At 30.9% G+C, this 15,290-nt stretch overlaps 1 protein-coding gene across 5 annotated transcripts in view; it reads left to right on the top strand.

The window, feature by feature from the left end:
- Positions 1-15,290, top strand: part of Cnksr2 (connector enhancer of kinase suppressor of Ras 2) — a 275,785-nt gene that overhangs the window by 132,043 nt on the left and 128,452 nt on the right. For all 5 annotated transcript variants that reach the window (XM_047535710.1, XM_047535709.1, XM_047535712.1 and 2 more), the window contains exon 8: positions 2,761-2,829. In XM_047535710.1, coding sequence (XP_047391666.1) covers positions 2,761-2,829 — 69 coding nt within the window. The remainder of the gene's footprint in view (positions 1-2,760; positions 2,830-15,290) is intronic.

Raw genomic sequence — 15,290 nt, 5'->3', positions numbered from 1 at the left:
GTTCAAAGCCAGCCTCAGCAACTTAGCAAGCCCCTAAGCAACTTAGGGAGACCCTGTCTCAAGATTAAAAAAAAAAAAAGTTAAAAGGCCTGGGATGCAGCTCAGTGGTTAAGCACCCCTGAATTCAATCCCTGTTACCAAACCAACAGTAACAATAAAAATCAATTAGATAAATATCATCAACTATTTAACAATTTTGAATTCAGTCAGATACAATAAACTATATTCTTGCCATTAATCATTCTTAGTTGTGTATTCATTTGATAACTCATTTATTCATTTTTTTCATTTAAGAAGTCTCTGCTTTATGTCTGCCATATTTCAGGCATGGTACTGGGAATTGGAAGGATTTTTAAAATAAACTAGCTTGCTTCCCTTGAGGAGTAGACAGCAAGTAGACGTTCATCTGTAGAAACAGGTAGTATGGTTTGCTTCGATGAACAAAGGGAAAAATAGTAAATGCTGCCAAGTGAAATCAGAGAAGGAATCACAGAAATGGTACTTTTGAAGTGTATCATGAAGATTTGTAGGAATTTTCTCTCTATTGTCTGAGATCTGTGAAAAACAATGGTTGAGCACTATGCCTTGATCATATTAATTACTCAGCAATATTTGATAAATTAATGATCAAAGGAAAGATTGATCTAGAAGTAGTTAAAATCTGAATCATGTTTTAATAGTTCATCCTTTGGTTCTTCTTGAAAATATTTTACTATTTTTGTTATCCTCAGTCATTTATAATTAGCAATTCTATGTTGAGTCTTAGTAAAGCTTCTCATAAAAGTGGGTAAGTTATATTTTGCTTTACTGTACTCTAGTTTTTTTTTTATTTTCTTATATGGGGAGTGAATTAGAACAATATATATTCCATGCTTTTTATAATTATGCTAAAATGGCTTCTACTATTATGTATAGCTAAAAAGAACCAATAAATTTAAAAAATGAGTAGTTTGGACAACATGATCTCTAGGATCCACTTTAACACTTATCTAATTAAGTGTTTAGTCATACTTTATGTGACTTACTCCTTTTTACACTGACCTGTGCAAAAAGTTTTATCATTATCTTTTTATTTTGTATACCAGTCATCATTTTTTTACATCATGAATAGAGCCATTTGCTTGATAGTTGTCTTCCATATTCTCCTTTTAAAAGATCAGTAATGAAACAAATAACCCAGGAACTGACTATAGTTGTAATAATGATTTACAGTCTTTTCAGAATCATTACAGTACCTAATCAGTACTAATCTGATTAGGTAATATGCCTGCCTCCTAAAGGTGCTGTGAAATATGATATTTTCTTAGAGTTGGGTTCATATAGATGAATCTACCCCTTAACAATATATTTTGTCATAAATTCAATAACTGGAATTCCTTGGAATGGTGTCTTATCTTGAATTTTGCCCTATGGAGAATAATTTTGTGAATTTTTAAAAACTTGGTGAGTTAAAGTTAATATTGTTTCAAAACTTTGTTTTTGAAATAATTAGAAATTTGAATTGGATCAAATATAAAGTAACTAAAAATTACTTTTAAAATTAATCCTATTCCAGAGTCTCAAAAGTAGCATTTTACTTTGCAGATTCTGTCACCATGTCATCATTCTTCAGGTTTCAGTAGATATTAATGAGTAATATAACTACATTTATAGTTGATTTGATAAACATTTTTATATAAAACATTTTCTGGGTGTTCAAAATATGAAGGTATAATGCCATATTAAAATGCCTAAACATGCATATAATCAATAATAAATAGTCTTTATGGGAAAAGAAAAGATACTATTTTAACTTCATTACCCACACCTACAATGTTACAAAATTTCTGTCCTAAATCACATTTTAGTTTCCAAAAGACTTCTTGAAATTTGTCAACATTAAGTTACAAGTTGCTTTTTGTTTGTTCTTGTTTTTAATTTCATGTGGGACTAAAGAAGTAAAGTGATGGAATTGCTATATCCTATATAATTGTTTGCATTTTAGTTTGTTTAGTATGGCTTTGTTTGGCCAGCATATTACCCTGTGTTAAACATAAGAAAAAGCATGCTCTTGTAACTAGATAGATAGAGTGTAAGCTATTTTGAGCTAGATGCTATTCATATTTTAATTCATTTTTCTAGATTATTCTGAATTGGTGTTATTAATGGTGAAACAAATTTGTAATTTGGTTATCAGACCTTAAAGCTTTGATTCTGGTCATATACATGTACTTGAAAATACTCATTTGCTGAGGTTAATGTGAATTATTTATATTAAATGGAAAAGGTCAATGTAAAAAAGATAATATTTTGAAATATATTTTTGAAGCAGTTGCCCAGTAGAGCACAGCACAGTTGCCTAAATAAAGTCTGCAAAGTTAATACCAATTACTGTTTTTCTCTTAATGCTCTCAGAAGCATGTTCTTTTAAAACACAAATATCTATATATTATTTTGCATTTCTATTTCCTGTCATTGGCTATAAATAGAATTAAAACGATATATTAAATACCAATAATAGGTTTTGTTAGTTTAATTCCTTAAAGATTAAAGTTTTCTTACATGGTGCTAAGGATCAAACCCTGGGGGTCCTGCATGCTAGGCAAGTGTTTTACCACTGAGCTACATCCCCAGCCCTATGTTTAAATTTTAAAATATTTTAGAATTTAAAGATAGTCTTCAAAAAGTATCTAAAGGAGCTGAACTTTCTGTAGTGTTTCCAGATAAAGGCAATAATGATAAAATTTATGTTCTTTATCATTTCTTTTATGTTAAATTCAGTCACCTGCAGATCGGTGTAAGAAAATCCATGCTGGCGATGAAGTGATTCAAGTTAATCATCAGACTGTGGTATGTATAATTACCTTAAGAGTCAGTGGGAGGAACTGATTTAAAAATTTGCTAACACTTGAAAGAATACCAATGAAAGGAAATGCCTTTTTGTACATAAACTAATTGAATAGCCCTTTTAAAAAAAACCGAATAACCATTCTTGTTAATTTTTTGATGCAATATGAGGCATAGCTTTAAAAGAAACTGAAAAAATATTGGTGATGGTGGAACTTGGATATGCATTTTCTATAATGACAATATAGGATAATAATATATACTCCTTGAACTGGGTTAACAATTTTAGAACAGAAATTAAAGTTATGATGTATATGAATTCAACGTTTTCTGGTGTAACTTTCAGAAGTTCCATTTTTACAAATTATTGAATTATGGTAGCTATGTTTTGTAACAGCATACGTTATTTTATCTGCTTTAACATTGATTAGCTCATTAAAGTGTAGTGAGATTTTATTTTAGATGTATATTTTTATAAAAATTCTAATCTTTAATAGCAGAATTGACTCATTTCCCAAACGGGGACTATAGTTTTAGTTTTAAAACTATTGCCCTTAAATAAATAAGTTCATAAAATTTTCTTGTCCTATGCCCCTCATAAATCCATTGAATAAAGTGGTATTCTGTCCCTGTGGTAGATTTGTTATTAATTTTAGATGTAGAAAATGAACATTATATATTCTTAATTTTTACTATTTAATGTCTCTGTTGATTCATTTTTCCCTTCTGACAAACTAAAGTATATTATATAAAAAAAAGAGGTAATAATCTTCATCTGAAAAAAGTATGGAATTTTTTAAATAAGTATTCTATTTACAGCTTACTAACTGTTCAGAGTGAGTAATTATTTCATGTTACACCATTTAACTAAATTTGCTTTTGCATCTCATAATAATAGAAACTTTATGAAAAGACTGATTTTTCTCAGTGATACTTTATAAAGGCTCCTAACCACTGATAATTAAAGTCATCATGTTTCTTTAGTACGTTCATTGTAAGTAGAGTAAAAGTTGATGAAAATTTAAAAATTTAATATATGATTTTATGGTGGGCACTGAATAATAAAGTGTTGGTAATAAACAAAACCTTTCTGCTCTATGACAGTTTTGATGATTTTCTGTTCTCATTACTAGAAACTGTACAAAGTGGTTGTCCTGATGGAAGTTTCTTGTACCATAATAGAGGATTTGGGCAAGTGGGATAAAGCAACTGTTTCAGTAGATGAGCAGCTCTTTCCTCTTCTAATGTTCATACTGCTTTTGTTTCTACAATAAGACAATAACAAATGTGACTTCTGTTGAACCATTTCTGCATGAATTAATTCTACTTGATTAATTCTAAGAGAATAGAAGATGGCCTCTAATAAAAAATAAAATTGTTTGAAGGATACTCTTTGTGGCGCAAAGATTCTGATGTTTATCAAATGAATGTGAAAGTTTTTAAAAGTCTACAAATGAACTAATAAAATCTATAATGATTAGCAACTTTTAAATACTACAAGAATGTGGAAATACATCTTTGCATCACAGGAACATTCTAAAATACTAAAAACTGCAAAGTGTTGGTTGGGGAAGCATGATTCTAGATTTTACTGTGGAATTGACTTATGACTTTAAGTGAGTCATGTTAACTGAGAATTGGTTTACCTTTTGTGATAATAATAACCATAGCTAACAACTGTTGTGCTCTTACAATGTGCCAAGCATCATATTAAGTGTTTTACATATTTTATTTAATTCACTCCTTTTGGTAATCCTGCAAAGAAGGTGTATGTGAAAATTGAGACTTAGAATGATGACTTACCCACAACTCAAAGCTTTCTCCATGCTCTTCCTTCAGTTTTATTATACCCTTTCAAAATTCAAATTATAAGATTATCAACCAAAAGTGGATGAATTCTAATAAGCATTTGAGTAAATCTCAGATTCAGTGAGAGATTACATGGGGCCAAGGGTAAAGAGGAAAGAAAGTGAAATTTTACCTTACTCGAGTTTTGAAACAGCTAGCTGAACTGAAACTAGAAATATGGTTGAAATTTAACTTTACTGCCATTTCTTCACTGGGCTCGTTTCCCTCAAATAGATAAAATATGTAAAACACCTATCAAAAATGCTGGCACACATGAGGAACTCAATAGTAATTAAATTTCCTACCTCTTCTCTTTTACATGCTACAATAGTTGGGTCAGTTGGAGTTCTGTTGCTTGGCAGGCTTCTACTAGAACCAATAAATTGATTTGGGGTTATAATGGAGACAGGAAAAAAATGTTGAATTTCTTGAAAATATTCTCATTTAGTAATGTAACCAGTTACCAGATTTTCTTGTGTTCAAGTGAGAGGCATACTTCTGCAAGAATGATGAATTTCATTAAATACAACCTAGTCTGGCCTCTTCTTATCGTCAGCTATGTTGTGTTTTATAAAGTGCTTTTAACTTATTAGACAATATATAGAGGTGGTAAAATGGAAAGTCTCTGGGTTTTGTTACTACAAAAGGATTGGTAGGTAGATAAATTAATTCTAATAGGTATAAATTTTTTATAGTCTACAATCATTCCTTCTATATCGTCCTTCATCATAATGGACATTAGGAGTTGGTTATGATGATGCATTAAGGTATTTCCTAATACATTTAAATACATCATTAATATTCTTTAATTTATTCATTAATTCATCAGAACAGTGAGATATTATCAGTATTATTCTATACCAATTTAGACTCAAAAATGAAAAGATGAATGTTAAATTTTATTGTTTAGGATGTTGAATAAATCATTTCACATTTTTCTGTAATTTAAAATTTTCCTGCTACTACAGAAAGTTTTATATATATATATATATATATATATATATATATATATATATTTAATCTGATTTTTTTCCCTAAGATCCATAGAAAAACAACTTGAATCTTTTCTCTGAGGGTCAGAGAAAGTTGAATGGATCACAGATTAATTTAAATATATTTTTAAATTGCTAATATGATATATCTTCACGATGTCCAATTAGATATGCATGTTTCTAGGTTGATCTTCTTTAAAAAAGTATATTTTCTTATTTGAAGTGAAACTGGAAGTCATATGTCCTTTTTCATGTCGCTATATGCTTTATTAAAAGTGGCTTTTAAACTTTTCAAATCAACATATTTCTGTGGCTGAGAATCTGTGGCTGCCAGGTAGGAAGAAGAAAAAATCATGAACATCCAAGCAAAGCAGACTGAGTCCTATTGCATGTCTTCCCTTCCTCTGAAGATCCAACTCCTCAAAGGCTGCTGGAATCCCCCAAGATTTTTTCCACTTCATCTGCCTGTCCTCTCCCTGGGAGATACTTCGGCAAACTTTGAACAATCTACTCTGCCCTCATGATGCACTTTTCTAGCCGATGAAACTAATTATACTGATTCAAAATTTGGGCATATTCCTGAGGAATCTGTTAAATTTGATGTTAATACTGTTTTTGGTGTGAACGTGTTCTAAAGATTCTATCCATACTAAAAACAGATATTTTCTTCTTAGGAATATCAGTTGAAAAGAGAGGCATATGTGGTGGTTAAATTCAGCATTTGGAAAATTTTTCTTTTCTTTGTGTTAATAATCAAACATATTCACTGCTATTTTGAAAGGTCTTCTGGAACCTGATGACCATTAAGGCAAGAAATGGTTCAATAGATGTGCCTGTAAAGGCTGCAGGAATGGAAAATATCCAGGTTGGGATAGTTAAGAAGATAGATTGCAGCAGATAGTCATAATGTTGAACAATAATTAGTGAAAGATGGAAAATAAGTATTATAAGCAAGTGGATTTTTTTTACCCTCAAAATGGTAAACATAATTGAGCAAGACTTGAAAGTGATGGCAGAAAGGGTGGGAGGAAGGGAACAGATTGAAGGACTACTGAGTCATCTGGAAAGTTCCTTCTAACTTCATTTGTGTGTCTCTTTTATTTTCTCTTATTCTTACTCTAGCCTCTCATTTTTAACTCTATTACCAGATTTTTGTTTCTTTAAGCCCCAGAACAGGAGAATATTGTTCAAATGGGAAACAACATAATCAGTGGATGAGAGTGTGGTGACCCATTAAAGTTCATCTGTGCTTTTTTCTCTCTCTTACCCTACCATCCTTTCCCTGGATTTTAGCAGAAATGAGTGGCTCATTGAGATTAATCAGTATTATGACATCACGTGACATAAAAAGTGCTTTCTCTTTTCTAGTTTACTAAATTTAGGTCTTTATTTTTAGTTTTGCTTCCTATTACTTTTCTTCTCCTTTCCTTTACCATTTTCATCTCTTCTCAATTGACTTATTTCTTCTCAATTGCTCCATTCTTTGCCTTGCTCTGTTTTCTTTACTCTTGCCTATTTTCTTCTGTCTTCTTTCTCAAAGGAGAAAGTATTTATCTTAATATTATTTACACCTAAAGTATTGAAAACTGAGACCTTCTATGGCAGTGTTTCTAGTATATCTCATGTATTATTCCTGTAAACCCAAGATGTTACTGGACTAAAATAACGTGAATAATTATATTATCATGGTGTTTAACATATGTTTAATAAATAGTTATGAAAACCTAAAATAACAGTATTAGGATTAAGAAATTGGTATTCTAAACAGAACCCATAAATTATTTTCATTTAGAAGGGAAGGAATTATGAAGACACATTTAACAAAAATTAAGGGAAACGATGTACCATAGATTTCAGTTACTCATATTAATACTTTATTTTGGATTCATCTTATATAGCAGGTAGTTTGTGAGCTGATCAGGTTTTTTTTTTATTTTACATTGAACATTTTGGTTTTGATGAATTGTATGGAAACTGGATTTGAAGTACCGTATGTTGACATAAATTGTATTTTTATTTTGCCTAGAGAAATCAATTCATTACTATATCATCCAATTTAATATTATTTTTCTATTATCAAACTAAAAGTTATTATCTTAAGTTCTTACATAGAGGAGATGAGTTAAATGGTACCTTAAGAATGATAACTTCCTGTTAACCATCTTATTTTCTTTGCAGATCTCCAGTCTGATTTCTTTCTTATTAGTACAGTTCTTACTAACTTCACCAGTAAGAGTAAATGCTTTTTAAAATGGTTGCTCTTATTTTTATTAATAGAATATATCTTTCAGTGTCAAGGTACAGTTAAATATGAACTAGTCATTTTGTGTAAATTTTTAAAAAGTTTCTTTATAGGTTACTATTTTGTATGTTTACAATATATTACCTGAAGTTCTTACCAACTCTAGTTTATTAACATAAGTGTGTAGCTCATTTGCGAATCAGTATCAGTAACCTCAGCCTTTTTCCTACTCTTTCTTGCCAGTCAAAATTGCCTAATCCTCTCCCTATACATAGTAAGCATAGACAAACTGGTAGAAACATTTAACTACCTGAAAAAATATTACATGAAAGGGAAAGACTGTGGAACACCATATAATAAAAAGTCAGAGATGGTGACAGTAATCTTAAATTCTTTTAGATTATTTAGCCTTAGGATTCAAATATAGATTTCATTCACTAAATTATATTGTTGATCAGCACAACTGAAATTGTAGGTAATATGACCACTCATTACATTTCTTTTCATACTGTACCTTCTACATTTTTTTACCCGAATACTGGGCTTAATACAATTTTAAATGGGACAAATGGTATATAGAGTTCATCATGGTCCCATTTAGAGCCGACTTTGTGTTACCATTTTGTCTGAGTTGCCAGAATTCTGGTAAAATAATTTCTAGAAACAACTGATGCATTGAAAGTATTAAGAGATATTATGGAAGTTCTTAAACCATGACCATTAATTAACAAAGATTTAAAGTGCTTTTTTTGTGTTTTGGTAAATATAGACATATATTGCGATACTTATAAGTATTTTCAAATAAGTATATCTTTGTTAAGTGTCTACTAATAGCATTTTTAAAATTTTTTATTTGTTCTAATTGGTTATCCATGCCAGTAGAATTCATTTTGACACAATGTACACAAATAGAGCATAACTTCTCATTCCTCTGGCTGTACATGGTTCTGAGTCACACCAGTAGTGTAATCATACAAACATATAGGGTAATAATGTCTGTCTCATTCTATCATCCTCCCTATCCCCACTACTAGTGATATTTTAAAATAAAATTTTAAGTATGCTATTTTTTGAATGTCAAGTTTTGGGTTGCTTTTTACTTTTATCATTTGGGTGCCTAAATTGAATTTAATTATGAATCTTTCATAAACAAATATTAATGTTTCCTCAGAATTCTTTTTAAAATGGAGTTTTTGATTTTGAGATAATGAGGTTTTGTTTCATCCCTCAGCTTTGGTGACTAGGACTCTCTTCTTTTTTTATTTAAAAATACATTTCCATTATTTTAAAAAGAATAATAGAAATGAAGTACAGGAAAGTAACTAAAATTTATTAATTTCCAAATTTATACATAAAATAGTTTTAAATTTTAATTCATTCAATATCTCTACAAAAATTTAGTTTAAAATCTTTTGAAATATGTTACTGTTCTTTTGAGTACTGAATTTATGTAGTACAGAGGTTTACTCCACAATTTCACCCCTCACTATGATATGATTTCTTCCTATTCTCTCCCTAGCAGAGGCTTTCAGACCCAGTCATGTATATGTTCGGAGAAGTCTGAGGACTTCATGAATAATGATGAATTGAGTCTAATTTAGTTTCATATAGCATAGAATAAAGGAATAAAGACCATGAAACCTCCAATATAAACATTTGGCCTTCAGAAACCACATTGTTACCAAATGCCGTATTGAAATGGAATATGGGTATATTAAAGATGCTGAACTACACCCATAACTTTGGAATCAGCTTACCACAGAAGCAGAGACATCAGCAATACAAAGGATACACTTAATATAAGTGCTAGGTTACAGAAAACAGCACAAAGAACAGGGCACAGAAAGTCACCACCTTTGGTGAGAACTGTATAGGAGTTCATGAAACTTAAAAGAAAAAATTATGATTACTATTTTGTTTCTGCCATGAGCCTCCTTATAAATCAATCAAGAAATTCTGATGTAACCCTCAGAATTTCTTGATGATTTATGAACACATTCCATGGGAAAAATACAAACTTTTTGGAGTGTTCAAATTGGCTCTCTTGGACTCCCTGTTCACCTTTGGCAGTGAGAAATTATGTACTCTGTTAGAGCTTGTTCCTTAAATACTGCACACATACATATATGTACATATTATATACACATACATTATATACATGACTGCAGAATTCACATGAAAATAATAAGTATTAAAACATTTTTATTTAAATTAAACCTCAACATAGTCCACATTTTTATAGTAAAATTAAGCCATGAGAAAAAAAAAATCATTAAAAAAAACAATAAATGCCTTCACCTACTCTTATTTCACTGGATCAGTGCCTTTTAGAATTGAGAATGTGAGATAGTCATTCAATGAATTAACAGAATTTCCCTAATTAAAATAAAATCTTTAATTATTCTATTCCTTCTTTTATTTTCTCTCCAAGACTATCTATTCTACTTGTGTTTGTGAAATATCAATATTAAGATTTTATTTCAAGTGGGTAAACCTTGGGAAATTTCTGAACACTCTGAATTAACTATTCAAATTACTCTATCTAGGATTAAAATCACTTATTTGCATAGTTTGTAACTGCATGATACCCTTTAGCTTATGTTTGAGCCATGAGAAATTTTCATTTCTATTCAGTGAATGAATGTTTGTGAAAGCAAAATTAGAATTGCTCCAAATGTACTAGAGTTAAATTTTGTAAGATTTTTTTGAATAATAGTTTGTTAACAATGAATTTAGGTGAAGGTGAATTTTGTAGATAAGTGCTCAAAATTTAGTGCTTCTAGAATCTTTGAAAGACAGTCTGTGTCTACTCATTACTTCTGAAATGCTTACAACTAACTATATGGTATTTCCTCTATATAGCTTGTTTCACTGAAGAAAGAGGTAGTCATTATTTCAAAATGATTAACTTATCAGATACTTCAATAAGTTTTTAGTAATATGAAGGAAAAGAACCATATGATAAATATCTCAGCACCAAAAATTTGGCAGACGGTGTCATAAACCATAATGTGATAGGTTGTATACTGAAAGATGTATCTTCGGTGATTTTAAAAAGAGAGGAGGACATCTGGATTATAGCTTGACTCATAGACATTCCTATGGGCATACCTCAAAGTCTGAAATTTCCTAGTGAACAAGTATCATTTCTACATTACAACCTGTGAATAAGAGCATGTGTAAATGTTGATAATATCTTTTTTGTCTTACAAAGGGTAATAACTTGGAAAATATTTTTAAAAATATCCTATCTTCCTAACTATGTGTATAAAGATGCTCTCTTGTACTACAAAAATAGCCATGAAAGAGGTTAAGGCCTAGGTTGACAGGCTTAACTTATTACCTTTATGCTTACTTATTTGTAACTTTGACTACTTGGGACCTAGAGTAGAGATTATCTTTTAATATTTTGGTCAAATAATTCACCTTGTGTTATTTGGAAAACAGGCCACGGCAAGTCATAACAGGGTCACTGACAACTTCTTTCCTCTCTGTGCCCGAAGAAAAGGAAACCTCTCATCTCTTCATTCCGCCAACCCCAGTCTCTTGTGCACCTAATCCTGGCAACCATTTGTCCATGACCTGCCCAATTATGTTGTCATTCACCCAGCAGCATGTGATGTCCACTTCAGCCTGATTAAAATAATTACAGGCCCCATTCAGAAGAAAGCAGGACCTCTGGGTTTTAGCATTTGGGGTATCTTAGTGACTTTCTTGGGAAATTTTAATCCTATTTATGTTGTATATGAAATAAATTTTAATGTATGTTTTGGGGATTATATATAAATTAGTAAATGATAAGATCAGACATCAACTGAAGACATTTCTGCTACCTTGTCTAATGAGGAAGTTAAGTTCAGCATTTGTGGAAAACATTATCTGTAGCTAATAATAAGGCATATTTTGTGTAAGAAGCCTATGATTTTTTTAAAGATTTTTCCCAGCCCACGAAATTCATGTAAATGAACTCTTCTATGAAAATACTGAGAAAGAGAAACTTTAACTATTTGCAACCACTACAAATATTTTCTGGAAAAACCTTCTTAATTGGCATTTATTGATTGTTCTTCTAAGACAAATAGAAACTATGTTCTATTCCTTGTCATAATCACATCACAGTGACTTTAGATCTTGAGTATCCAACATAGACAAAATTCTTTCAAGTGTTTGAAAGTGTATTGGTAATTTGGGGGTTAAAGAATGTCTACATATAACTTTAGTATAAAGTATATTACTTTTTGGATGAGAGCTCATTTAATCTTTTATGAGGTAGATTTTAATTATATTGCATGTAGAGAAAAATTTAATACAACTTGATTTTACATATAAAACTAAGCCTTCCTTTGGAGTTTAAGTGTACTTTATTGTCTTTGAAACATTTAGTTCTTGTGACACCACATCATCTCACTAATTGAAGCATTAACAAATATTGATTAACTGTTTACCATTTGTAAGGCACCTTTTTGATTACAAGGTATAAATCCAGTTTTGTGAGGGTAAGTGGAGAGGGTGAGGAAAAACGTGTAACTATAACAACATTTAACAACAATGCACAAAAAAATCACTAGATACAGTGTATTATGAGATTCACATGAGGAAATGGTTGTGAGAAAAGATTTTATGATGGATATTGTATGTGAGATGAGCCTTTATAGATGATAAGATTTTATAAGTGAGACAAAAATAAAAAGCCGAGGAAAGAGTGTTTTTGCAAAGATACAGCTGAAAAGAAAAGCACAGTGTTTGAGGAAATCATACACTTACTACTCAACTACTCAGTTATTCATTTTTAAAAAGATTTTTATAAGCATCTGACCTCTGTTTCTTTCTCCTGCCTCATTACTCCTTCACTAGTTCTGTCATCCTAGCCTGTTAAACTACTGAAAGTTGTTCAAACTTGGTGATACTTTATCCCACAGCTTTCTTCACTCCTTCAACTTCCATATCCCCTTCACTCATCTAAATCCTAAGGAGTTAAGCTTAGACTAGTTGGAAACCTTGTCTGAACCCTCAAGAATGGGATGAGTTAAGTGCTTCTTTTGGGTGTACCCACTGTATCCTGTATTTACTCTGTTAAGGTATCTCTCACTGTATACTAAATGTTTATTCACCTGCTCATCTCTCCCCCTTGGTTATTATGCTCTTTAACCTATTTTGTCCTAACATCCCAGATATGGAGCCCCTACAAAAATTTAAATACAATATGTAATGTAATTATATAAGAATAAGAAAATATTCTATGAAAATTATAATAATATGTAAGCTCTATATTATGATTTCAACCTATTTTAATGTACCTATGTTAATTTTGTTGAATATTTGCAAAATTAAAAATGGGAATTAATGTGTTAATGAGGCACAGATTGTGTTGCATTCAACATTGTATCCATACTATAAACCACACAATAAATATGTAGCAATTTGAATTTTTATGTACAGTCCTAAAAAACATTAAACACCTAAAATATTCTAGACATAGGCCAGTCACTGCCTCCAAGGATCATATCATCTTTTATAGTGGTTCTCAAACTGTGGTTCCCAGATCAGTAGCATCAGCATCACTTAGGAATTTGTGTTTTTAAAAATTTTGGGGCCCTACTCCAGACCCACCTGATGAAAAACTCGGGGGATAAAACTCAGCAATATGCCTTTCAACAAGCCTTCTCAATGATTTTAACACATTATAAGGTTGGAAATTCACATTAAAGTGAAATAATTGCAGATAAAGCTGTACCAGTGTTAAAATGAGCTATATGAGCTGTATTTCTTTAGTTGGGCTTTTGGGAAGCTAATCAAAGATTTTGAAAGGCAGAATTCTTTTACACATAGCAATATTTTGGACCTGTAAAAGACTAGAAGCAGAAAGGCAGGTGAGGACTGTTTTAAGTCTAGCAGGTAGATACCCCAGTAGATACTAAGGCAGTAAGAAGAGGCATTAATTGCAAGCATCTATGTTTAGAACATGTACATGGATTTAAAAAAGGAAAACAGTCATATAAGATGCCAAACTCAAACCCTGTTGGTGCATTTATTGTTATCTTAATGAATAAAAGCAAAGAAATAATGGGCTTGAGTTTTTAAAATATTGCTTTTATTTGAGTTACCAGTGGATGTTCAGTTGAAAACACTTACTGTGCTGTAGAATCTACCAGACCTGAATATAAATTCTAGCTTTGTCACTTATCTTTGTAATCTTGGCTAGAAAAAAAAACTTTCTTACTTCAATTTCTTCAAGTGCAAAATCAGTTTAAAAGCTTACCTCATTGGCTGTTGTAAGAATAAAAATATACGTTAAAATAATTTAATATAGACATGAAGGATCTAGTAGAGTGAATTGTTGATCCTTGATTATTCAGAGCATTTAGCATCTAAGCTATTAGTGTCAATGAACTGAACAATAGAAAATGTATGACTAGAGCTCTTGTTAGGAAACAGGTGGTTAGATGTTGGAGTCATATGCAGGAAGTTGTTAATGGAAAATTGTGAAAGAGAAAAGATTATTATAAGAAGACAACATAAAATATTAGAAAGTGTCTCATATTTAACATAGAGGAAACACCTACATTTACTGGTGGTGAGAGGAAGAGAAGATGGAAGACACGTAGGCAGAGACATAACAGGACCACATTCCTTTACTTAGGCTAAACTGTTATGTGTTTACTTGTTCCTACCCACTCTCATTTGGGGGCTGAACTGTATTGTGATTTTAGAAGCTACCTAATTATTTGGCCTGAGCAAGAATATTGCAATATCTCTTTTGATATTGAGCCCACTATCTCACAAGTCAACCAATTCCCTTTTTGGAACTTAGAACTTTTTTCATTTTTATCCAGACCTATTATCTCTTTAAATTGTGTGCCTTATTTGATTTCTTCTTATAGCAGTGGCTTATACTATTATATTAGTAGCCACTAGGACCCCTTTCTTTATTCCTTCAAAGCTCCATTTATCTTCTAGCACATGAAATTTTTATTATAGTCAGTGAAAGAATACCTTCATTTTCCATCTTATTAGTATCTTTAGAATAATTTTCCATATTATTATTATATCTTTATATGAGTTCTCATTCAAGCCTATCATACTTAATATTTTTTTAAAACTATAGCCAGAAACTTAAAAGAGAAAATGGAAAACTAACCTTAAAATTATTAACTTGCATTTATTATATATTTTATATATATTGGCATGTGTATACTAAAGGACTGATAGAGCTAAAACATGCCTATGTTATTGAGAAAAATGTTATATATAGGTTGCAAATTACTCAGCAGGATTCAATTCCACTCAGTAATTTCTATATGAAACTGGTAATGCTTAAGTGGAATATCTACTGAAGTCATTCATTGAATCAAAAATCAGCATATAATGTAATTCTCGAATTA

This window comes from Sciurus carolinensis, chromosome X, assembly GCF_902686445.1.
Source record: "Sciurus carolinensis chromosome X, mSciCar1.2, whole genome shotgun sequence".
Taxonomy (NCBI): Eukaryota; Metazoa; Chordata; class Mammalia; order Rodentia; family Sciuridae; genus Sciurus; species Sciurus carolinensis.
Note: the sequence above shows the minus strand (reverse complement) of the source record. Positions and strands in the feature narration are given on the sequence as shown.